At 38.8% G+C, this 26401-nt stretch overlaps 1 protein-coding gene and 1 long non-coding RNA gene across 3 annotated transcripts in view; one reads left to right on the top strand and one right to left on the bottom strand.

Moving 5' to 3' along the window:
• LOC141403662 (uncharacterized) overlaps positions 1 to 8331 on the top strand; it is an 83408-nt gene extending 75077 nt beyond the window's left edge. For both annotated transcript variants that reach the window (XR_012412876.1, XR_012412875.1), the window contains exons 3-4: positions 7600 to 7868; positions 7924 to 8331. This is a non-coding gene — a long non-coding RNA (uncharacterized lncRNA). The remainder of the gene's footprint in view (positions 1 to 7599; positions 7869 to 7923) is intronic.
• Positions 8332 to 13485: 5154 nt separating this feature from the next.
• Positions 13486 to 19444, bottom strand: LOC141403153 (uncharacterized). The gene is made up of 4 exons (XM_073985316.1): positions 18903 to 19444; positions 16836 to 18348; positions 14373 to 16160; positions 13486 to 14193 (listed from the first exon to the last, which is right to left on the bottom strand). The coding sequence occupies exons 1-4, from the start codon at positions 19442 to 19444 to the stop codon at positions 13486 to 13488; spliced, it is 4551 nt and encodes a 1516-aa protein (XP_073841417.1).
• Positions 19445 to 26401: the final 6957 nt, after the last annotated feature.

Below are 26401 nucleotides of genomic sequence, written 5' to 3'. Positions count from 1 at the left end.
CCACCGACCGAACATCGACTCGCCTCCTCTGTGCCCGAATAATAATGGTACACTAGCGAAATTGTAATTAACAAGGCGACCAATACACGATGTAGCGAACAATTTTAAACCGAAAAAAATTATTTTTTGTGCGACTTGGATTTCAAAAACAGCAACACTAGCGGGTTTGCTCAACTTTTGCACAGAAACTGATTTACGTACCTGCACGCAGAGAAAAAATATTTTTCGCTTTTGTTGGAACAAAAATATATGTTTTGGTTCCAAAAATGTATTTGTTTTCTTCAAACATTGTAATCCAAATCCAAAAATACCATCTTTTGTTCCAAACATAGAAAACAAAAACAACTTTCGAATTTCCGCAATATTGTTAAAATCGTTAACAATACCGATTGTAGGAACTATCATAATCTAATTTTGTTTACAAAAAGTATTGTCAATACAGAAAACCAGCCCAGAAATTTTTGATTTGAGTGCATATACTTCTCATATACACTTTTCGCATAACTTGGATATAAATGTCGCGTATAATATTCCAATCATTGATGAACACAATACATGGTTTGCTGCATTGGCTGACAACAAAGACAAACAAAAAGCCACAAGAACCCACCACAACATAAGGAATAATTAAACACCATAACAAACATGAAAAGGAAAGAAGAATGAAACAAAACAGAAACAAATAAAAACAAGAGTCTCACAAGTACATACACACAAAAACAAAGCTAAAGACAGCATGTCATACAAACACACCACAACTCACCAAAATTGTTTTTTCAACACGGCATCGAATAGCGAGAGAAGAGAAACAAATTTTTGAAGAAAAGAGAGAAATATTGTTCAGTTGACACAAACTATTTTTGGATTTACAATACTACATGAGGAATCCAACAATATGTTAACAATACATATTTTGCTCTTGGAATATTGTTGGATCAAACATATTTTTTTCTCTGCGTGTGTGTTTTGTTAATGTAATGCAGGGCTGAGCAAAATGGAGAGAGAGGGAAATTTAAGGGAGAAGTAATATTTCATTTTTCTTAATGTTTCATTACTTTTTTCAACATTTCCTAAATATTAATGCTGTCTAAAATCTTCCACAATGCAAATTATTAGAAAATATAAATAAAAAATTGCATAAACTTTAAATTATTCATGGTTTATAAAAATTAAGAGTACGTTTTCACAATTTACCTGTGTGCTGGCAAACATGCGAGCTCAGCCCTGATGTAATGCAATTAATAGTGATAAGATATGATGTTGTGATGACAATAGAAAATTGTTGTAAGGACAACGACAACGATTGAGATGTTCCGAGACTCTTCCCTTCATCAACAAATGTAATTTGTTTACCGGGCAACAACAAATGGACTCGAACAGATCCGCCTCGAATGGATCAAAATGTTGTCGTGATACCAATGACAGTCAAAAGCTCAGGATGAAAAGAGAAGAAAATAAAAACAAACACAAACAAGTGTATCAGTTCAAATTATGATGATGCTTTATTTTCGGTAAAATGAGTTTATTAGGACAAGAAACAGTACCTTTTGTATCAAGACTACGAAACGAAAGCAATAGGAGTGTGACTCCTTCGAAAGTTAAATAGCAAGTGTCGTTTCGGATGAGCATAGCGGTAGCAAGGCAGTGATCAACAACTACGACAGCACACTGGAAAGCGCCCCTCTGCTTCCGAACTGAGCGAATCTGACTTTTAGGAGAGAGCGTGGGAAAGAATGATTATTCTCTTCCACAATCCGAACCAGGCGAATGTGACTCCTTAAAGAAAGGCAGAGAAGATTTCCCTATTGAGATCGAAAGAGCGGCCAATTAATGCGGTTAATTGTGATGTTGCGGAAGGGGAAAACAATGTAACGAGCATATACATTGGCGTAAACAATGTATCGAACTTAAACAATATTTACTGTTTCCTTATTATTATTATTATTTTCTCAGAGATTGTTCCCCAATTTCATACATTATTTTATAAAATGTATCCATTTCTAATTTGTCATAAGCTTCCTATTATTTAGATTGAAAGGATCCTCCATATGTCGTAGAATTTTCTTTTTTATGCGTAAAGAAATGTATTTTAGCTTATATTTTTATTTGCCATGAAATATATTCGAAAATCATTTCTTAAAAAATAGATTTTCATTGATTTTTTTGTTTAAAATATGAAAATTCTTTTATATCGGTAGACTTAACGACTCCTTTTTTTTCGTCGGTAACTGACCGATGATTTTCGATAAGTACCGACATAAAAATCGGTAAAATTTGTATACAGAATAGCACTTACCGACAAATATCGTTAACTATCGACATTTGTCGTTAATTCCAACGGTAGAGAGTTACAGAATCGCAAAAAAGTGCCGTTACAGCTGCACAGAGCAATTTGTTTCATTTCAAGCCAAGTAGTTGAACGTGAAAAGAATATAAGAAATAATGTAAAGAAGTTTAAGCTGACAGAAGCGTTCAATAGAATTGCGAAAGAAGTGAAATGTAAAGTGTTAAACTAAATAATTTGATAATTTTGGCAAATTTGGCAAAGCCATTCATCAAACCAAACAATCCAAATTAATTGTAAGTTGTTTTAATTTGTCTTTTTAGTATTTTACATACTTTTTTGCTTAATATATATATTGCTCTGTTCCAGTGCCTCCAATATTCAAATTTTATGTAATAACGCGAATGTTCACGTGCTTTCCAGCATCTGCAGTACAGATTCTGGATATTTCTATGACAAAAAAAAAATTATATTTGCAAATATATTTAGGCATTTACACAAATGAATTTTATAATATTTAGTCTGTTATTAAAACATTTTATATTTGCAAACATTTCTAGGCGTTTACACAACTGGATTTTGTAATAATTAGGCAGTTATTAAAATTTTTGGTATTTTTGGAAAGATCCTGATTGAAAAATATAAATTTTTGCTATTTGAAAATATTTATAAAAATTATAATAATAATAAATTTCTTTGGCCAAAGCTCAATTTGTCAAAATGGCCCAAAGGACGTTGACAGATTTCTTTGGAAGTTCCATAAACAATAATGGAGGTTTTGAGGAAGAGGAGGAGGATGACACTATAGATAGTTTTGATGATTGTGGTGTAGGAATTGTGAAAGATATTTCGTACTACCAAGAAATGATTAATAAGGAAGGGAACATCGGCAACTTCGAAAAGGTTACGGTGACCAAAAAAGCTTCTGCGGCATGCTGGGAGCATTTCGGATCGCACACAAAATTGTTTTTGGAAGGATACCATTTTTGTAAACTTTTATGGAGGAAACTTCCCTTTTAAAGATGTATGTGTTTAAGTAGAACTGGTACATTGATTTTTTTAATTTAAATTGCGATAACGTTTTATAATAGTTTTAGAAAAAATACATCCACAACAAATCTAACAAACCATATGCACAATATACCATGTGCACAATATATCTACTAGCAACAAATATTCAGAGAAGTCGAGAATTATTACCTCAAGTGCGTTGCAGGCAACTGGCAGCTCATCAAAATTTGTAAATGTAAATTTGAAATGCGTTGATTTGCAGCCATATAATATTGTTGAAAGGAAAGGGTTCAGAAAATATGTCTCTTCATTAGACACATCAACTACTTTCCCTTCATCCAAAACGTTGGCCACAAAAGCTCTTGATGATGTGTACAATGTTTATTTCGAGCGAGTTAAAAATGCAAAACACCTGACTCTTGTATTGGATTTGTGGAGCGATAAATACAAAAAGTTATCATATATAAACGGAAAAGTTCATTTTTGTTCGGATTTCGATATGAAACATTATTCCCTGATGACTCAATATTTTCCAAAACCCCGTGATAACGAAGCCATAACAAATCAGGCTCAAAAGTGTCTGGAACATTCGATGTCCAAAACAAATGTAATAACGCAGTTTCGGATGGAGGTCCCAACATTGTCTGCAGGCTAAAAAAAAAAAAACAGAATATAGTTAGATATACATTGTTGCTTGCAAATGCAACAGCTAAAAGACACCGGAAAAATATACTATATAATAATCCAGATTTGTGATGTGGATGAAAATATGGATGCCGATGATTACTTTTAACTTGGGAGATTTGGAAACTGAGCTTAAAGAGGCCACAACAATTAGAGCTGGCCAAAGTCTCAAAAACTCCGTGTCAACACGGTGGAACTCCATTTTAAGAATGGCCAAGAAAACATTGGTTTTATAAATATTATGCTTGTTAAGATTGGTTCGGAATCGTAAATATTAAAAAACATAAAACACTGTTGTCAACGACAACTATGTGCTTACTAACGATTTTGAATCGTATTTTTCAAGGGAAGAACTTATATATTCTGAACTCAGGAAACTTGAACTTGTACCAATATCACCTATAGAACGAGAGGAGCCTTTCCTCAAAAAAGAAGTATGTATGTTTAAATATATACATGACAATTTATACATTTTCTTAAAAAATAAATATAAATATAATCTTTATTTTTTGAAATTTTGCCTGTTAGGGCGAAGATAATTTTTAATGATTTTTATTAATTTTCTCGTTTAGAGTTAAGCTTGATAATCGGAAATTTTTTACAAGTAAAAAAGGAAAGCCAAGGACTCGAACCCACACAGTCACCAAATAACGTTACCTGGTTTCGCTGTTGGTTAAGCAGCTCTTCAGACGTATCGACTGTCGAATGGCTTCTCTGTCCTAGAACTTTTCGTTTTTCAAATGCAAATGTGTTTTTATACATTAACGGATATTTGGCCGTTGAAATGTATTTCTTCATGACAAACGCTATTTTGCGCTGCCTTTGAAGTTATGAGTTTGGCTTTGAACGCTAACACGCAGTGACAACATTTTTTGATATGTTTTCAAGGACGTGGGTTCAAATCCCAGCCGGGCTCAGCCAGTTTTTTTACTTTTTGAAATTTTGCCTGTTAGGGCGAAGATCATTTTTAACGATTTTTATTAATTTTCTCGTTTAGAGTTAAGCTTGATGATCGGAAATTTTTTGCAAGTGAAAAAGGAAAGCCAAGTACTCGAAATTTTGCCTGTTAGGGCGAAGATCATTTTTAATGATTTTTATTAATTTTCTCGTTTAGAGTTAAGCTTGATGATCGGAAATTTTTTGCAAGTGAAAAAGGAAAGCCAAGTACTCGAACCGACACAGTCACCAAATTACGCTACCTGGTTTCGCTATATATAATCTTTATCATTCACAGAAAGTTTCCAATGCCCGGAAAAAATGCTCGATTTCGTTCATAATATATCAAATACTATTTACAATGACAGCTTAAGCCAAGAGGTAAGAAAATATTTGGAAATCCCAGTGGAAAATGCGGAAACTTTAGACTGGTGGAAGGAGCACGTAAAAGTAAGACATATTTATTTCAATTCCTCTTCCACCAACTAATGCACTATTTTAGTTGTTTCCTAGGATTGGCGAACTTGCCAATATATACACCGGCATTCCAGCTACATCTGAAATTGCTTTTTCCCATGCCGGTTCTTGGAGTACGCAAAAGAGATCCCGCGTAAACCCATGAACTGTAAAAAACAATTGTTTGTTCATGACAATTACAAATCTCTTCAATCTTAAAGGGGTTCATTATTGGTACGTTCTATAAATATTGGCACATTTCATATTTTCACTATTTCTTGTTTATTTGCGGTAGAAGCTACAAAACTACTATTTTTAACAAGTAATTTGCTGACAAATTACAAAATTAGATTGTTTTCACGCCGCAAAAATTTTGTGGCGTATATCAATAAATGAGTTAATGCTTTTAATGAGTTGGTATTTAAAATACCAAAAACACCATAAATAATAAAAAATTTAAAAAAGAGAAAAATTGTGATCTGAATTATCATATTAAACCACAAATGTACATAAAATGTGTAATCCTGTACATATATAAACATAATTCCCTAATACCTAAAAATATATCTAAAAAGTCGGACTTAAAAACGGTTTATATTCTTAAAAAATGAAAATATTATAAGTAAAAGTGTATAAAAATGAGCAATGTTTACATAGTATATCCCCTAACATTACAACAACAAATATACTTTAAAGAAAGTCTGAAATACCTATAAGTATTTAAAATAAGTTTATTATCTACAAATGACAAACTTCTTATCATATGTTACAACTCGTAAATTACGAGTTATTAGAGGACGTATATTCAAGGTTGTCAATGCACATACTTTTAACATACGTATATCTATGACCAAAATATAAGGTACACCCATTACAAAATTTTAAACCAAAAACTATTTTTGGAATATGATATTTCAAACAAATTACAATTTTATTCAATACTAGGTTAGGTTGATAAGAGGGGTGATACTAGATCACCACATGCCCATGTGGACATACACTTAAGCCATAAGTAGGCCTGTTGTGCGCTCTAATTTTGGGTTATGGAAGGATTATCCTTTTTTTTTGACTTAGTCTAGGATCTCTGTCCTATTTACATAGTCTCTGATCTTTTTGAACTCGATTGTCCTAATTTGGTCGAGTCCTGGTATAATGTCATTCCCTAGTAACTGGGTTCTCAGATTTGTGAAGGCTTGACAATGGCAGAGGTAATGTTCCAACGTTTCGTCGTCCTCTCCGCATGCTCTGCATTCACTGTTTTCTGCACAACCTATTTTGTGCAGGTGCGCTTTTAGACCTAGGTGACCTGTAAGGATTCCTGTCAGTCTACTAATATCTTTTTTACTTAGTAAAAGTAATTCTTTTGTTTTGTCCTCGTCTGGGTTTCCCCATAGGATTTTTGTGTTTTTCCCTTCTCTCCACTACTCCAGAGGGATACATGTGCATTTTTTGCCCATGTCTTTAGTTCTAGTCGCGTAGCTTTAAACGGCTTAGCGTTTTCTAGACTTACCGTTGGTTGCTCCTTGGCTTGTTTTGCCAAGGAGTTTGCTATTTCATTACCCCTAATCCCGGTATGCCCTGGTACCCATATAATGTTTACCTTACCGTGTTGGGAGTAATTATTTATAGATTTAATACATTCCAAGACAGTTCTAGATTTCACTGTCTTGGTTGATATAGCTCTAATGGCTGCTTTGCTATCCGTAAGGATATTTACAGTGGTAGGCCTTGTGTGTGTATCAAACCAAAGCAGACACTCTGTTATCGCCCGGAGTTCCGCCTGCAGGATCGTGTTATGATCCGGCAGACGGAGGGAGATTTCAATACTATCTTTGTCATAAAATCATGTTAATATATTTTCAGTACACATTCAGTAAAAGTAGTAAAAATATGTTTTTAATTACAAATCATTTATTTCGACAATTGTTTCAAATATCGTATTACCATGAGCGCACATCTTGAATTCTTTACTAATTTAACGTTTCTCTAAGCTTATTCGAAAAAAAAAATTCTAGCGAGTCACAAGAAACACAAGGACTATATAAGGCTGTAAAAATCATTATTGTGCTTTAAGTTTCTTTGTATTTTTAATCACAATTATGTTTTTGTAGACCCTGCCTAGTTTTTTTTAATTTCTTAATTGGCTGTAGTTAGTATTCAAATTGTCTTAGTGAAACAAGTTATAAATTAAAATATAATAATTTTTAATTTTCTTTTTATTTATTTAGACCATAGCAGCTATTTAAAGTCGTCTTGAAAAACCCATAAATTGCCTTACACATAGTTCAAATTGGATTTGTCGTCCATCGCTAATCACATCCCCAAATTCAGTAAATTTTTTTTATAATCCAGATGTTTTTATGTAGCCCTCGACTTAGATGAAGTACCATCATTGGACGTACTTTCAGAGAAAATAGAACCGGTCATTATAAACGATTCGAAATTCCATTTAGTCTTTGATCGCCATGTTAGATAAAAACATCAATAATATAAGCAAGTAGGTTTACCTTAAAAAAATTGGAAATACTTTAATCAAATCTTCTATGTTGCAGGACATGTCTGCCCAGTGGTTTGATAACCAAATTTCCCAAGGAAACAATTTGCAGTTAATGGAATTGTTGGTGCAAAGAATGATATGATAAATATCATGCAAATTTCAACCCATAAGTTCTTTACCCAGTTTTACAGTCTTTAAAACATCATCGAAATCTGGAGGATATGTAGATGGACGCTTTAAAACTGGGAAAAGTCTCAAGATTCTTTTTACGATTATACCGGATAATTGCATCTAACTCTCCTAATGCCACAAATAATCTGATCTGATTGTCCCAATTTTGATGATTTGTCAAATGCGTTCTGAGAAGAAGACAACAGACTGCAGGTTATATAGTTACATACCCCAAATTTATTTTCCATATAATTAAATATTTGTACATCGATACCGTTTTTTTTTTCTTAATGTCAACCAAACCCAATGTGTATTAAAATTATTATTACTTTTCATAAAAGTTTGACTCTCATAAATTATTTATCTAAAAATTTATTCTAAGCCACGTATTACTTTCTCCAATTAAATGTTTCAAAAACACTTATGGCCTGTTTCTCTCGATTCGAATACAAATTCGTTCGACCTACTATCTTCTTTTCTTTTGATTTTGAATATTTGGTTCATTTTTGTTTTCAATTTAACATTAACATTTTCTAACAACTGGAGTTTAGTAGTATGTGTATGTATTGCAATATTCGTAATTTTCCAGAAAAATGTGCGTAACGACGCATACATAATCATATCACAATAATTGAGGTTATGTTTTTTATTATTATTGCTACTGAATATTTCAAACATTAAATAAAATAACTTTATTCGGTGGTTTAGTGCAATGAGAATAAGCTAAAAAAATCAAAAAAAAAAAAACCAAACGAAACAGAAAAAACTCGTACCGATCCGGGTAGGATTCGAACACAAGCCCTCGGTAGTGCTATGCTAGCGTTCTACCACTGCGCTACCTTAAGACGTAAGTGTTGCTTCTCTAACTGGTATCATCTGCCCTCAGTTGGGTGGTAGGTGGGTGTAGGCTTACGCACTGAATACAATTAACATACGAACTGATGGCCGAACCGAAACAATATATGGAAATAAAAACGAAATGATGTTGAAAAGAAACAATATCCAAGCAAACAATTTAAGGCTTATTTACATTTGGTAATGCTTGTCGAGATGGGATACCATAATTTACCACAAAACCGTATAAAATTTATTCTTTGAATAAAAATTTTAAACGGAATAAAGTAATAAATTTTGGACGCATATCCTTCGCGTGATAAGTGCCTATAAATTTCCCATCAAGATCTTCTAAGTCATAGTAGACATTACCTACTTTTTTCCTAACTTTGGCTGGTATGAATATCGGAGCTAATTTCGCATTGAATTTCTTTTCGGCACTACTTTGTGCAAAGTTCCGGCGGTATATAACTTGACCTACTGTGTAGGTTATTGGTCGAGTACGCAAATTGTACCTTTCTTTATTAATATTGTATGACTTTTCTATGTTAGTCTTTAGTTGATTGCGAATTAGCGTAATATTTGCGAATATTTGCGATGGGTTCGTCTAGCATATTTAGATTCTTGAGCAGCACATATGTATCCCCGTGTGTAACCATATTGAACCCAAAGGTTGCAAAATATGGAGAACACTGTATTGATTGGTGTATGGCGTTTCTGAGGGCGCAGCTAATGTAAGTCAAATTTTCATCCCAAAGTCTTTGGTCTGATTTTAGGTATGCACGAATACTGGCTATTATTGACCTGTTTACGCGTTCGGACGCGTTTGCCTGGGGTGAATATAGTGCCGTGTATACGTGGTTAACTCCAAATTTGTTCAGAAACGAGTTGAACTCATTTGATTTGAACTGTGAACCATTGTCGCTGATTATTTGCTCAGGTACTCCAAAGGCATGAAAAATGTTTCGTAACAGGAAGTCTTGTAATGGAGCTGAAGTGAACTTTTTTAATGGACACAGCCAATGGTATTTGGTCAAATGGTCCAATATAATAAAAATGCCAATAAAGCCATTTTTGGACCTGGGGTATGGACCCAATAGGTCCACATACAATCTTTGAAAGGGTCTTAGTGATGGTACTAAGCGGCCCATTTCTGGCTTAATGATGTAATTAGGATGCTTAGTTGTTTTGCACGTCTCGCAATGACGAATGTAATCGCGCACGTCTGTGACCATACCTGGCCAGTAAAAATGTCTTCGGATCAAGTTCAGAGTTTTTCCCATTCCGCCATGAGCTGCAACTGGGGAGTTATGGAATCTACTTAGGAGTGAAGATCGTAATTTCTCAGGAATCCATAACTTCCAGGCTAGGCTTTCCTGTTCGGGGTTCCCATTATAGTGTTCGGTACGAATGTAAACGTACTTGTCAACTATCTTGATATCTGGGTACTTGGACATATTTTCGTTTACTTTATTTTTTAATATTTTGTAGTCATGGTCATCAAAATGTATAGAGTTTAAATCTATCTCCGGTTCGGTCTGTTCTACAGAAGCTAATTCGTCAACATAAATTCGGGACAAGGCATCCGGAACTATATGGTCCTTTCCTTTTCGGTGACTTATAGTGAATTGGTAGGGTTGTAATTTAAAAACCCACCGGGCTAGTCTACCAGATAAATCCGCTTGCTTCATGAGCCATAATAATGATGAGTGATCCGTCACTACTTCAAAATCTTGTAATTCCAGGTAACACCTGAATTTTTTTATGGCTTCGATCACAGCTAGACACTCCCTTTCGGCTGTGCTATAATTTCTTTGGGAAGTATTCAATTTCTTGGACATGAAGGCGATAGGCCGTTCATTTCCCTCGTCGTCTAGCTGGACCAATACAGCCCCTATGCCATAATCCGATGCGTCACAATGTAAAAAGAATTTTTTCGCAAAATCGGGATTTGACAGTACGGGTGCTGTAGTAAGAAGGGATTTGATAGTCTCAAAGGCCTTTTGGGCTTCCGGAGTCCACTTAAATTTTTGCTTTGTTGACAACGTTTCTGATATGGGGAAGGTAACCGAAGAGAAATTCTGAATGAACCTTCTATACCAGCCCGCAAGTCCTAAAAACCCTCGGACTTGGCGGACGGTTTTGGGAACAGGCCAGTTCAGAATGGATTCCACCTTATCAGAATCAGTTTGTATTCCCCCATTGCCAATCACATATCCTAAGTATTTAGTTCTAACAACGCAAAATTGACTTTTCTCTATATTTATAGTTAGATTAGCCTTTTTAAGTTCTTGGGCCATTCTAACTAACACGGTTAAATGACTATCGAAGTTTTCCGACACAATTACGATGTCATCAAGATACCCGAAGATGCAATATCTTAGATCCGGTGGTACGATCATGTCGACCAAACGACACATGGTTTGTGGGGCCGTACATAGCCCGAAAGGCATCACCACAAACTGGTACAGTGGCCTTCCGGGCACTGTAAAAGCAGTAAGTGGCTTCGATTCTTCTGATAACCCGACCTGCCAATATGCATCCTTTAAGTCTAGTTTTGTTATCATGTTCGCTTTAGGTAATCTAGAAAAGATACCCTCTATGCTTGGTAGCGGGTATGCGTCTTTTTTAGTAACAAGGTTTAATTTCCTTGCGTCCAAGCATACACGCACTTTATTAGGTTTAAGAACTAACCTCATGGGAGATGACCATGCCGAGGTTGACGGTTCTATTACACCGAGTGAAAGCATGCGATCTATCTCGTTATACATCAGACTCTCAACAGCTGGAGAAACGGGATAGAAGCGCTGCTTCACCGGTTTAGCGTCACCTATATCAATATAGTGTTTTAAATAGGAGGTTTTTCCTAACCCTTGTTTCGCAAAACTTGGAAAAAGCTCAACTATCGCTTTGAGCTGTATTTGTTGACTATGCGATAATGGATATTTGAAATCTAGAACTGGAGAGGTTATATTGTGATCGGGTAGAGTAACTGACGAGATCCAACGAAGATACAACAAATGGAGGATCAAATGGAATGGAAGGATTGGTTATGATTGAGTTATCGAAAATTTCGGGTGCCAAGGAAAAAGCTTTCCAAAAATCCAAGCCCAGAATCAGGCTTTGGGTAATGGACGGTATAATTAAAATTGTTAGTTTGTGGCTTTCGCCACGGAAATGTACCACAACTTCCAAGGAGCCGGAGGTCCTTTGTATTGAACCATCTGCAGTTCGAACTGCGGTTCTGCCAGGGATAAATTCCGGATAGTGGGAAAAATCTTGGTTGGCTAAATCGGATCCTATACAGGATATGTTAGTCCCAGTATCAAGTAGACCGTATTCGTTGAAATTTAAAAAATTCACTTTAGCGTAAAACCTCTTGTCAGTTGAACTGTTAACAATAGTGGAAATGATGTATTTAGATGCCTTCTTTTGTCTTTTATAATAAAGTCTTAATCTGCGGTGTTTGGGCCACTTACCCAACCTTCCTAAAGCTGGCCACCACGGAGGTATTCGTCCCTGGCCAGCTCAGTCCACCTGCACCTTCGTCACCGTCGACGCGATATTCAAGCGTAGGCGTGCCACAACAGATTCCCCTGCGAGCTAATATGGAAGGGGGAGCGACAGATAATAGTCGTTGTTAAACACACAGCGTTTGTCCACCAAAAAGAAATAACAAAAAACACAAGCTCCTCGAGCCAACACTTTCCGTTTCTTATTTTCGTTTATTTCACTGATTTAGTTTATTTTACAACTTAAAGGGGACAATTCAATGTTTGTGGTAATTATTATTAATCCAAATTTCAATTATTTGCTATGGCTGGGGCAAATCAATATTAATTACAAGTGCTATCAAAACACTGTCGATTATTACAAGCTTGAACTTTCTAATGTTTACACAAACGATCGTTGGCTCACGCACAAATTTACTGGATGACAGTAGAAAAACGAATAAAATTAAAAAACACCAACCTCTTCCTTCACGGTGGTAAAGTTCTCCCTCCTTCTGTTTCACACTCTGTCCTTTACACGGTGCGCTCTCAGAACCGGTCGACATGTAGCCGTGTGTGTCTTATGCTCACAACAAGTCGTATGTATGTACGTCGCGAGGAGAGACAGAAGGAGGGAGAACCAGAGCCAAAACAAAACAAATTCATCAAATTGGAAGAAGAAAGTAGTGCGCGCCAACTAAAACTAAAATAGAGAGACTCAGTTAGAATAAGAAGGGCCAACGAAACTTAAAAGAAAACGTAAACAAATCTATTAATTCTGCACTGTGGTGGAGGGGCAGACGATGGACCGACAAATGTCGCTTTTTAGCGTTTTTTGTTCATTTCTGGCGTGTCCATCCTCCACCCCTTGGGACGAATTCCCAACTTAAATAACGTATGCACGTATTGTTGACTTTAAGAGACAATATCAAAAAACAAAAAAAGTAATAATAATAATAATTATTAATTGCTTAGGGCAACTAAAATAACAAATAGTGGTAATTCATTTGAAATAGCTCCATCGTCCAGCGATCCAGCCTATGTTGTGATACCAAAGTATGATGAAGTTTAGAATGGTAGGATCCTCGGGCCAAATGGGGTAGATACATCGAGGTGCTGCTTTAAGTGCGTTTGAGGGGCACCTCCCCGAAAAAGGCCCATCCGAAGATGGTCTTTTGGGCGTGTGGCAAATCAGGCCGGAAGATCGGCAATCCCATAAAGATGCCCTCTGCGGCATCGTTGCCCAGAATTATATGAATGGGCCCAGGCCGAAACAGGGATTGGTCGGCCACCTCTGCCTTAGGGTACAGCCCCTTAAGGCATCGCAAATCGAGGGAACGGCGGGGAATTGTACTGGGAGCCCGTCGGTCTGTTCTCAAGGTGGCCGTGTACGTAAAGACTCGGTTCCGGACTGACGTCATGACCACCCGAACCGAGGCCCCAAACTCCGGGCGATACTCCGGCAGGGGACCACCAAAGCGAATGGAACTTCTGGTTCGTACGGGATTTTTGTACGCCCGGACCTTGGTTGGAACATCGAGGATGCCGGGTATATGGACCAACATTTCCGCCGTCATCTTCATCCAGGCATGGGTGTCCTCCTTTATAGCGTGTAGCATGGTGTGGTGGTGCTGTCGGCACTTTCTGCACCCCTCGAGCAATGGGCAGTCTGTCGCCTGATGGGACATGCCCAAGCAGTTGGCACAATACTGCTGGACCGTTACGCACACAGCCTTCTGATCGGGCGTCATCTGCAGAAAGGTGCGGCACTTCCTCAAGCCGTGGCGGGCATGACAGAAAGGACACAAATACTCCTCGTTGTAGGCCATCTGTATTAGAGAGAATGAAAGCAGTTAGGTGGGACAACTCCCGAGACAACTTGGATTGGAGAGTTATGGGACAACATTGGCTGGACTGAGACCTTTTACGCCTATTCTGGGCGAGGAAGCAAAACAAGCTTATGAACGGGACGAGAGATAACCCCGTTCTGTGTCCGTAAGTCCACGACCCGGACACGACCATCAGGCCCGCGATACAACTTTATGACGCGGCCTAGCCGCCACTCGTTTGAAGCCATAGAATCGGTGTGGAGCACCACCAGATCATCTAATTGTAGATCGCTCTGAGACCTTTTCCACTTCGTCCTCTTGTGTAGCTCCTTGAGGTATTCAGACTTCCAACGCCCGCAGAACTCCTGGGTCAACAACTGCAGCCGCCGCCAGCGGTTTTGCAGAGACGTCTTCTCGGTCTGCTCTGGCTCTGTTGGGACAAGAAGCGGTCCTCCGATGAGGAAATGTCCCGGAGTTAATGCACCGAGATCATCGACGTTGTGGGACAAAGGACTAAGGGGCCGCGAATTGAGACAACTTTCGATGCGGGCCAAGATCGTGGCAAACTCCTCAAACGTGTGGCGGACTTGACCCGACATCTTCTTCAGGTGGGTTTTACAGCTTTTCACCCCCGCCTCCCAAAGCCCACCCATGTGAGGCGCTGCGGCGAGGATGAAGTGCCAGTCCAGCTTCTGAAACCCGTACTTCACGACAGCTTCGTCCTTCAGCTCTGAGACAACCTTCCCAAAATTAGCTCGGATCTCTCGATCGGCGCCGACAAAGTTTTTGCCATTATCCGAGTAGATGTGGAGAGGACACCCACGTCGAGAGACAAATCGGGACAACGCAGCTAAGAAAGCGGGGGTGGAGAGTTCGCTTACGGGCTCAAGGTGGATAGCCTTCGTGACGAAGCACACGAATAGGCATATGTAGCCTTTTGACAATCGACAACCATGACCATTAAACGTTTTGATCTCGAACGGGCCAGCGAAATCAACACCTGAGGTGGCAAATGGCCTGCTAAAGGTTGTCCTCTCAGGAGGCAGAGCCGCCATTAGTTGAGCTTGACGCTTCTTCTGAGCCATAACGCACTTGACGCACTTGCGGTAGCGATTTTTCACGAGATTCTTCCCTCGGATGATCCAACACTCGAGCCTCGTCGTGGCTAGAGTCAACTGAATGCCGCCGTGATTGGTCAGCAGGTGGATGTGGTCCACATAGAGCTCCGCGAACCTGCTGCTGTAGGCCAGGATAATCGGATGCCGCTCATCGTACGGCAGATACAACGTATTTCCCAAGCGCCCGTTTGCACGGATAAGCTGATGGCGGTCAAGGAACGGGTTCAGGGACAAAAGAGGGCTGCCCGAATCGAGCGGCAGCTTTTTGCTGAGACAATCATACTCTTGGGGGAAATGAATTCTTTGGGACTTCGACATCAACCGGGACCGAGCGAAAGCTATCTCTTCTGCCGACAGACGGACAGTATCAAAGCGGGCCAACTTCTTTGTAGACGGATGCGTCCGGCGGAGGAAGCGGAACAAATATGCGACAGCGTGAATCGCGGTAGACAAACGAGAAAACCTTTCTAAAACTTCATCTGGGACGGCAGATTGAGCAAGGTGTACCTTCGCCGGTTTGGCCTCCAAGGTGGTTTCGGGTACTGACATGCAAGTGGGCCATTTATTTTTGTCCAGTGTGAGCCAACCTGGTCCGTGCCACCACAAAAAAGATTCCTTCAGCTCAGAAGGAGTCCGCCCCCGGGTTGCCAAATCTGCCGGGTTATCATTAGTTGGCACATGACGCCAATCATTACCAATCTTCTCTTGGATAACAGCAACCCTGTTGGCAACAAACGTTGTCCAACTATATGAAGGTTTCTTGAGCCAAGACAACACTATGGTCGAATCCGACCAGGCCGTCAAAGTGGCCTTTGGGAGATCCAACTGTGGGACAACTGTGTCAACTAACTATGCGAGGAGGAGAGCGCCGCAAAGCTCCAAACGAGGCAACGAAGTTCTTTTCAACGGGGCAACCTTGGACTTAGCAACCAATAAGTTAGAGACAACAGAACCTCCATCTTCTACCCTCAGGTATAAAGCTGCCGCATACGCCGACTCAGATGAGTCACAAAAACCATGCAATTCAATCTTGCTATTTGGGAAATATCTCACCCATCGAGGAATACTGATCTGCCCTATTCCTTCCCAACTTGAGACAAAAGCTTTCCAATTTAGTAGTGAAAGGGGCTTCAAAGGATCGTCCCATCCAATATCATCCAGCCACAACTGTTGCATCAGAATTTTAGCAGTGACAACTATCGGCGAGAGCCATCCCAACGGGTCAAAAATTTTGGCAATAATTGAAAGCACCTGTCTCTTGGTGTAAAAGCTCCTTTCCTCTATTTTGTCCATTACGAAATAGAAAGAATCCGTTGAAGCATTCCAGCGAATGCCCAACGTTTTCGCAGAACTTTTGTCCCCTAACTCCAAAAACTCCTCACTTAGCAGATCAGAACGAGCCAAACCTTTCAAGATCTCCTTAGAATTCGACGCCCACTTTCTCAATTCGAAGCCAGCGGACCTTAGAATGTTAATTAATGAATTTCGTGCCTTTATACCCTCCGGGACAGTATGTACGCCTACCAAAGCGTCATCTACATACATATTGTCTCGCAAAATCTTGGAGCCAACAGGGAAACGATACTCTTCATCATCTGCTAACTTTAGAAGCGTCCTAAGGGCGCAATTAACGCCAAAAGTCACTGTTTTTAGCTGGTAATCAGCAATTTCATCCTCTGGAGTGGGCCTAAACAATATACGCTGATATTTCCTATGCTCAGGATTCACCCATATCTGACGATACATTTTGGTGATATCCGCATTGAAGACGTATTTATATATCCTCCAATTTAGGACCAAAGAAACAATGTCCTTCTGCAAAGTAGGGCCAACATACAGCGCATCATTTAAACTCCTTCCTTCCACCGAGGGACAAGAGGCATTAAATACGACTCTCAGCTTCGTCGTTGCGCTTTCGGGCTTAAAAATGCCATGATGAGGCAAATAATAACAGTCCTGGTAATCCACTAAACCTTGGACCTTTTCCATATGACCTAGAGCCAAATATTCCAGAACCACCTCATCGTAATTCCCTTTTCGCTCGGGATTTCGGGCCAACGACAATTCGTTGCGCAAAAATTGCGACAGGGCCACATATCGACTCGCTTTGGATGAGACTGAGAAAGGCAACTCTGCCCGGAATGGCAAATCCACTACATACCTCCCATCAGGGCCACGAATCGTAGTTGATTGGAATATTTCCTCGCATCTACAGTCCTCCGCTGAGACAACAGGTACCCTAGGAACTTCCTCAATCTCCCAGAACCTGGTCAACTCATCCTTGACCTCAACCCTCGAACAATAGGAGACCCTGACTCCTTGGCGATCGACCAAATTTGTCGTTGGGCCGGTCAAAATCCACCCAAACACCGTCTCCTGAGCCAAGAGAGAGCCAAAAATATCCTTTCTAACCCCATTGAGCAAAATAATGGGATAGACATTCCCTCCCAGTAAAACATCAACTGGGGCACTCTCATAAAATGTCGGATCCGCCAAATCCAATTCAGGCAGTTGATCCAAAGAAATCTCCTCCAGCGGCTGAGTCGGAATGTTTCCAGTGATCTCTGGGACAACGAAGGCCTCCAAATCAAGAGCGAACGACGAATTCTTCCGTGAGCCAATCGTGATCGAGGCAACCTTTGAGCACTTGGTCAGATGCTCACCACCCAAGCCGGAAATGTCAGCAGAGACCGAAGTAGTCGGTAGCTTCAGCCTTTTCTGAACCCGAGAGGACACAAACGTGTCATCTGAACACGGGTCAACCAATGCACGGACTCTGTACGAGGCCCCATCCTTCAAAACATCTATCCACGCTGTGGCAAGCATTGTTCTCTTTGAAACTGATGTGTGAAAATCCCGACCATTTGTGGAAGTTGTCGGACCAGAGGCAACATTTGAGCCTGACGCACAGACCTGAGACAAATTGGGAGAACCACTTATATTCGAGCCACTATTCTGAGAACGTTTTTCCTTATGTAAAAGGACGTGGTGTCTTGCTTTGCACCTGGGGCAACCCTGCGCCTGACACTCTGACGCTCTATGACCATGAGCCAAACAATTTAAGCATTTATTTTCCCTTCTAACCACGTTCAATCTGCCCCTGAATTCCATGCTCAGGAATTTCGGGCAAGATTTCAAAGTATGAGCACCTTTACACAAATTGCATTTCGCATCGCTCACTTTCGTGTGATGGACTTTAAATTGTTTCGACCTGTCGAATTGGCTTACTTTCGGCCGAGACCCTTGAATTGGCTGCGCGCCATTTGCCGAAGTCATGTCCGCGACGCTCTCTAGGGCATGAAATCTATCCGTTAGGAATTTATTTAAATCATCCCAGCGAGGCAACTCTGTCTTATTCGCTAAAGACTGCTCCCATACAGACAACGTTAGCTTGGGCATCTTCGAAGAGCACTGGTAGACGAAAATCGGATCCCACGACTTTACGTCAATTTTATAGAGCTTCAAGACCGAAATACAATTGGTCACGTCCGCTGTAATTTTTTGAGACAACTAGCAGACTCTTGTCCACAATGGGCCAAATTGAATAGAATCCTCAGCTGCGAATTCACTAAAATTCTTTTGTTCTCATACTGATTGCGTAGGTTATCCCAGGCAATCGTGAATCCTTCCGCCGTTAAGGGAATATGGCGATTTATCTCCCTCGCCTCTCCGCTCGTCTTTTGGAAAAGATGGAAGAGCTTTTCCACTGGGCTAAGTTTCTTGTTGTTCGCGTAAATAGCCGTGAATAAATCACGAAAGCTGGGCCACGAAAGATAATCACCCTCAAAGACTTCCGTATCACACGGAGGAACCATAACAGAAGACGAAGGCCTGTGATTAACAGCGCTCGGGACAACCTTCACCTTTTCCATCCTCTCTCCCAGGATACTTGTACACTTTATATAGCTCTGATGAGCCGCCTTTTTCTTCGTCTTGAGGACTTCCTTATTCTTCTTGGCACATTCAGGATCTTCCGTGCACTTTTTATAAGCATGCCTCCATTCAGACCATATCCTCTGTAACTCCACCTTCTCGGCTTCCGCCGCAGCCTCATTATAAATTGATGCATCCGACGCCACTAGATCCTCCTCAAAGGATGTGATTTCATCACATTGTAGCAAAAAATCCTCCATAGTTATTTTAAATTAAAATATTATCCCGTACGAGAGTCAAATAAACAACCAAACCTCAAGTATTAGCGTAGAAAGTCCAACACTCAACTCTTTCACGACCACACCGCAAGCCAATGACACAAATCGCAATCGAGCCAAAAATTCAAACGCAACTATGTACCAATGTACGAGACAAAATTATTTTGAGCCCACTGTGCAGCAACAGCTTCCCAAAACGACACGCAATTCTGTCCACAAATGCCTCAAACTAATATGGTAACGCAACAAGCAATCTCAACCCCACAATGAGCCAACGAGATCGAATCCACCAATTATGCCCAACGAGCCAAAAGAACCAATGAGAATACCCAACGGAACGGATCAACAATTTATGCCCAGCGAGCCAAAAGAACCAATGAGAATACCCAACGGAACGGATCAACAATTTATACCCAGCGAGCCAAACGAACCAATGAGAATACCCAACGGAACGGATCAACAATTTATGCCCAGCGAGCCAAAAGAACCAACGAGTCAGAATCAATGGGAATATCCAACAATGGCCACAACGATGTACACCAATCTCAAATTATTGCATACAACATCATCCACTCCAAGAGCCAAATAATTACAAACAGTTTCCCAATATCAATTCAAAATTATCGACAAAAACCTCCAAATATTTTTAATTCTCACTCAATTATGAAGCAATCAAATATCCTCTTGTCGATTGTGATTTTTTCTTTCAGGCTGAGCCAAAGTATTATCAAAAGAAGTCGTTCTCTAATAATCCCTTTTATTTTGTTACACCAGTTAGATTATTGAAAGTCAGGCCAATGCATTTCATATCAACATCGTTTTTTATTTAAAAACATCCAATTGGAATTAAGCCAAATAATTCGTTTTATTGGGACAATATTCGTTGTTCCCCTCGAAGACCAAAGTTCTCACCTTCGCAAATATCAAATATCTTTCAATTTACAGTATGAAGCAATTTCCATTAAATATGCATTCACTGACTAACATATGGTCGTCCACAGCGTTCACAAACAAAAAGCCAAAATTCTTAACGCTGCGACAGAGAGCCAAAACCCAATATTTATCCAAAGAGACCAAGAGCCAGACGTCTCAAAATGAATTTCTTCGCATTCACCACTTTATTAACTAGTGGTCATAGCCAAAACAAAAACAAATTCAACAAACCTCAACTTTGCCTTTGCTTCGTATATTTGCGTTTCTTTTCTAACGAGCTATTTGTCACGAAAAGGGCCAACAATAAGGCAAACCTTGTACACAGTATGTAAGAGCTAATAGAACAATAACAAAGGCACTCAGCAGAGCCAGCATACATTCGCGCACAGTCAAACGCAGGCCAAGCAAACCCCACACGCAATTTGTGAGAGCTTGCAAAAAATATCAACAAATGCACTCAGCCAGAGCAAACATCCATTCGCGCCGAGTCAAACGACAGGCCACTATCACCACAACAGAGGCAGAGCAACAAGAGCAGCAACGCCAGCGCACACGCAGCGAGCCAACAACAACAATGTTCACCAGAACATAAAATATCCAACGAGACAAATAAGCAATGCAGGCAAACAACAAATTGCCGGTTCAGCACACAACAACGATAGGGAGCCAAAAAACCGTACCAACGGTACCTTAGGTGTCAATCACCTATCCAAATTTCTTCACAATTTTGCAATCATCAACTCGCAAAATCTCCCTCATAAAAAGGTTCCAACAGCCGAGCCAATTTTCCCAATAATACACAGTTTTTATAACAAAAATTCGTGTACTTACTGTTGTTCCAATTTGCCTTGTTTTCTCTTTTGTTTTATATTCACTCCTTTCAACGGCTTCGTAAGGACCAATGTTTGGGCCACTTACCCAACCTTCCTAAAGCTGGCCACCACGGAGGTATTCGTCCCTGGCCAGCTCAGTCCACCTGCACCTTCGTCACCGTCGACGCGATATTCAAGCGTAGGCGTGCCACAACAGATTCCCCTGCGAGCTAATATGGAAGGGGGAGCGACAGATAATAGTCGTTGTTAAACACACAGCGTTTGTCCACCAAAAAGAAATAACAAAAAACACAAGCTCCTCGAGCCAACACTTTCCGTTTCTTATTTTCGTTTATTTCACTGATTTAGTTTATTTTACAACTTAAAGGGGACAATTCAATGTTTGTGGTAATTATTATTAATCCAAATTTCAATTATTTGCTATGGCTGGGGCAAATCAATATTAATTACAAGTGCTATCAAAACACTGTCGATTATTACAAGCTTGAACTTTCTAATGTTTACACAAACGATCGTTGGCTCACGCACAAATTTACTGGATGACAGTAGAAAAACGAATAAAATTAAAAAACACCAACCTCTTCCTTCACGGTGGTAAAGTTCTCCCTCCTTCTGTTTCACACTTTACACGGTGCGCTCTCAGAACCGTTCGACATGTAGCCGTGTGTGTCTTATGCTCACAACAAGTCGTATGTATGTACGTCGCGAGGAGAGACAGAAGGAGGGAGAACCAGAGCCAAAACAAAACAAATTCATCAAATTGGAAGAAGAAAGTAGTGCGCGCCAACTAAAACTAAAATAGAGAGACTCAGTTAGAATAAGAAGGGCCAACGAAACGTTTTGGTGGTTTAGGCTTTTCCAGACAGAGTTCAGAAACTGAAAATATCTGATTGCGTTTTTCAATATATGCCCTATATCTCTCGTGATATGGGCGTATCGGATATAAACGGTTGTTGTCACATTTTGTATATTTCACGTCAGGTTTTAGGATGGTCACGGTTAATGATTTTTGTGAATTTTCATTGACCTGTGTGGATTTGGTTAGGGCTATGGGGTGTTCGCATTCTGATTTTGGGTTTGGAAGTTTTTTGGGCCACGGATAATTTCTTATTGGCACATCTTACACACTGTGGTTTATAAACATTCTTACTCCCACAACCATAACAAAAGACTGAGCGATCTTTGAGACAGTCGTCCCAGAAATGACCGAATTCGTCACAATTCCAGCACTTTATTTTAGATGGATCTCTTTTAATCGCATCGACGAATGCATTATCATTAACAGCGTGTGAGTCATATTCTTCACATTGCAGTTCAGCTACCGTCCTGCGAGAATTTATACCACTCGGAATTTGGGATTTTTGGGATAATTGTTTTCTGAATGCCTCATCATTCATTAAGTTTTCCCTCATCTGAACAAGTTTCCTTAGATGGGCAATTGTGAAGATAGGGACATATAAGAGTTCCTGCCTTATGTCAGGTCTTAAATTCCGCATTAAAATTTCGACCATTTCCTCTTCAGGAATGGGATTTTTGAGTCGATCCGCTATGGAGCAAAAAGAATCATAAAATGTATCGAACGATTCGCCTGCTCTCATTTTTCTACCTCTAATTGATTCCAATAGATCAAAGTTGGATCTTAAATCCTTAAATTGGGAGCGCAAGGCTCCGCAAAATTCGGACCATTCTATGGACTGGACGCTTTTGTGGTATCGCCAGTACCACTCTCTGGCTTTGTCGTTTAACAAGATTGGCAGATTTTTACAAATAAGAACAAAATTGTTATTTAGATGCTCCTTGGTTAACGTTTTGACTCTATACAAAAATTCGTCTACAGACAAATTGTTATCTGACCCATCAAATTGGATATTCCAATTTTGAATAATAAAGGTCACCCGGTCAAGTCTTAAGACTGGTAAACTTTCATCGGAGTTGGTAGGTCTATTAGAATGATTTTGATTCATATGTGGATTATCCTGCGGAGAATTTCGGTTAAGGGGTATGTTACTATTTTGGTGGCTATTGGTCAATGGAATCAGATCATTTTGATTCGAATTAAGTGTGCCTATATTTAACCTCTGTAAAATGTTTACGACACTATTTTCAACCATTTGATTTATAGTCGAATAGTTGATGTCATTAGCATATTCCAAGCTAGGGTTCTGATTGGAGGGATTTTGAATAGAGGCTGAATTATTCGACATATTATGGTTGGGTTTTGGAAAGTTTGGTGCTGAAAAATCTTCCATTAAATCATTTGCATTATTTGTAGGCAATTCAAAGTCATTACCGAAATTTGCATTTCCGGAGAATAGGGTTTTGCTGAAACTCCGGGTTATGGCACGATTGGCGGGTGCACCACGATCTATACCTCGGTAAGAAGAACGTGTTTTCTTTATCGTCCCAGTCTGTGTGGCCATTTCTACCGACTCCACACTCTTAATGGGATATTTCTTTAAATTGGCCAGTTCACATGACGATTTACACAAAGGACATTCAGATGAATTGGCTATACAAGCTCGGTGGAAAACATGTTCACATGATTGAATAATACAACAATCCTGTTCTAGAGGTTGTATTACTTCCTGGCAGTAAGGACATTTGGAATGTTCCTCAACTAACTTTTCAGGGTCTTTATTGGGGTTGGGCGGAGGACTGTGAGCCACTGACATTTTGTTTTAAAATTCAATTTTATATATTTATAAAAATGAAGCTAAATATGAAGATCAATTAAATCGACAATTAATTAAAAATGAATAAACGATTATTTCGTTTTGTTGCTTACACAACAACAAAATATATAAGGAGTGTAAACAAGATTTTTTTCTTACTTTTCTTACATTCAGGAGAGGAAAAATTGGGGTAAAATAAAATAATAATTATGCAAACATCTGAAGATTGAGATAGGATTACAATACTGGGCTATGGTGTGTGTATTTTTATTATCATAACGATCTCCTTGAATGACAAACAATCATGCTTTTCCTCTTTCCAGTCAACAAATAATTCCGGACTTTATTCCGCGACCATCAGAATAAAGTACATCCGGGAAACATTTGGATGATCATATTTCAGTCAAATCAAAGAAATCGATATGACAACAAAGACACACACTGAAAGTATTTTTTCTCAAATTCATCTTCCAACAATTTCCTAGAACAGAAACTATTGCTAAGAAACATCTCGGTCAGACTTTCCGGACCACCGGGAAACTGAAATCCAGAGGGTTCCCAGCAAGTATTCTGTACCCAGTTCTATATCGAAAAACAATTTGGAAGAAATACTTAATTTAGGAAATTTAATAAGGAAAATTTTAGGGCAATCACTACCAACGAGACTTTACAAACATCTAATAGTAAATCCCAAACGATGACTATCAAATGATAGCATTCTTAAGGAATTCACCACTCTATGCTGCCTTTAACAAACAGTCATTATTTCGCCAAAAACAAGGCTTCGATTTTAAGGCGCAGGCTGATTTTCACCATTTATGTCTTTTATCGAATCTTTCCGTTTGTGGAACTTCACCCCTATATTTGGACAATATTCCGCGAATTGTAGAATAAAGTATTCCAACAAATTATTAGAGTAATAGTAACACAGCCAACACTAATTCCTTTTTGACCGAAGGTCAATTTAACATAATTGCCAAATAATTTTTATAATTATTTGGAAGGAGTAAAAAGTATTGAATCCCACATCTCGGTCAGTTTCTTCGAAGTAATCAACGAAACCTTTAAATCCTGAGTGGTTTTTGAAGTATTTTATTCCTTTCCTATGTACAAACCATATTGAGAAAAGATACTATATATGGTGTCTCCTACAAATCGATTCCTAACGTTCTTTTGCACTTCAGTTATAAAGCACAACCCTTTAATCATGGACAATGGTCGTAAAAATTCTATTTGACGAAAGCTGTAAGTTTTGTATCTGGATATATAATATTAAATGTCCCGAAGGATACGATCTTAGTGCCCCACGATGGGCGCCATTCTATTTATGTAATGTTCAAATCAACATATGTCTTCGATATTTATGAGGATATACAAGTTATCCATCAAGGTATTGGTTATATTTACTCGAACATGGAAAAAAATTGCGTTGGTGGAAAAAAATTACAAGTGATTGGAGCACAAGTCGGACTGTGGGAGCCATTGAGATTACTAGCTAAACAGTCGGGTGGTGGGGTTCGAGTCCGTCTTGAGCTTAATATGCAAATTTTCCAAACATAAATAAAAGTTATTATAGACTCTCGAATATAGAAAGATAAACTAATTATTTGAACTGGACTAAGGCTCTGGCCAACCACTGTATACCCCATTGGTCCAGAATATTTAAAAGAATATCGAATAGTCAATCTTAGAAGTGCATAGTTGAAACTCCAGGTGGTAGTTGGAGTTCTAGCTTCTCTACCCTGCCCTACCATGGTCTCTGGCGCTATAATTTTTATGAGACCCCAAATGCTGTGATTACCCCTCTTTAGTTACCTCCCCTTGTAAGAAAAGATTTCAGGTTATTATTCCATGTTTAGAAATAACATTTATATTGAAAGATAATAATTCATAAGAAGTGGTGGAATAGAAATTCCAGTATGTAACAGAAATAGATGTGAGATACTAGTTATTTCATAATTTTTCTTTCTTATTTTGAACTAATCGGTTGACAGTATTGTTAAATCACTAGTAGTAATAGTTTTTGTTCGGGTAAATTATTACACGATGATGTACACATTTATATTTATATATATATATATATATATATATATATATATATATATATATATATAGAAATTCAGTTTAATATGGGCTTATAATTTCTTTTAAATAACATTCATTAAATTCAAACTTGAATTGATGATTGTGTCTGGATGATTTCATTTGCTTCCTTTTTTCATCCTGTTTCATTTCTTTTTATGCCAATGAATGAGAAACTCAATTAATTTGAGGAAAAATTGGATTTTTAAAGGAAACAAATGGAAAATATCCTTTTTAAATAAATTAATTTTTCTAGATTCTTTCTTCTGACACTACGAATTCTTCATATGCAAATATTTTAAATTGCGTTTATATTTAACCTGTTTGTTATATAACTCACTGTGTTTTTTTTAATTTTTGATCCTTTTACTATTTTATGATCCTTTATGAATCACATACATTGACGACGATGAACTCCG

Source organism: Musca autumnalis, unplaced genomic scaffold (assembly GCF_047663935.1).
Source record: "Musca autumnalis isolate F117 unplaced genomic scaffold, ASM4766393v1 scaffold_4, whole genome shotgun sequence".
NCBI classification, from domain to species: domain Eukaryota; kingdom Metazoa; phylum Arthropoda; class Insecta; order Diptera; family Muscidae; genus Musca; species Musca autumnalis.
This window is presented reverse-complemented; position numbering and strand designations above follow the sequence as displayed.

Coding starts and splice junctions, on each gene's coding strand:
- LOC141403153 (XM_073985316.1), bottom strand. CDS start 19,444: ATGGAGGATTTTTTGCTACAATGTGATGAAATCACATCCTTTGAGGAG. Junction 18,349..18,902: donor TGGGATAACCTACGCAATCA/GTATGAGAACAA, acceptor TCATGGTCATAG/AGCGTCAGAGTGTCAGGCGC. Junction 16,161..16,835: donor TGTATGTAGATGACGCTTTG/GTAGGCGTACAT, acceptor CTCCTCGCATAG/TTAGTTGACACAGTTGTCCC.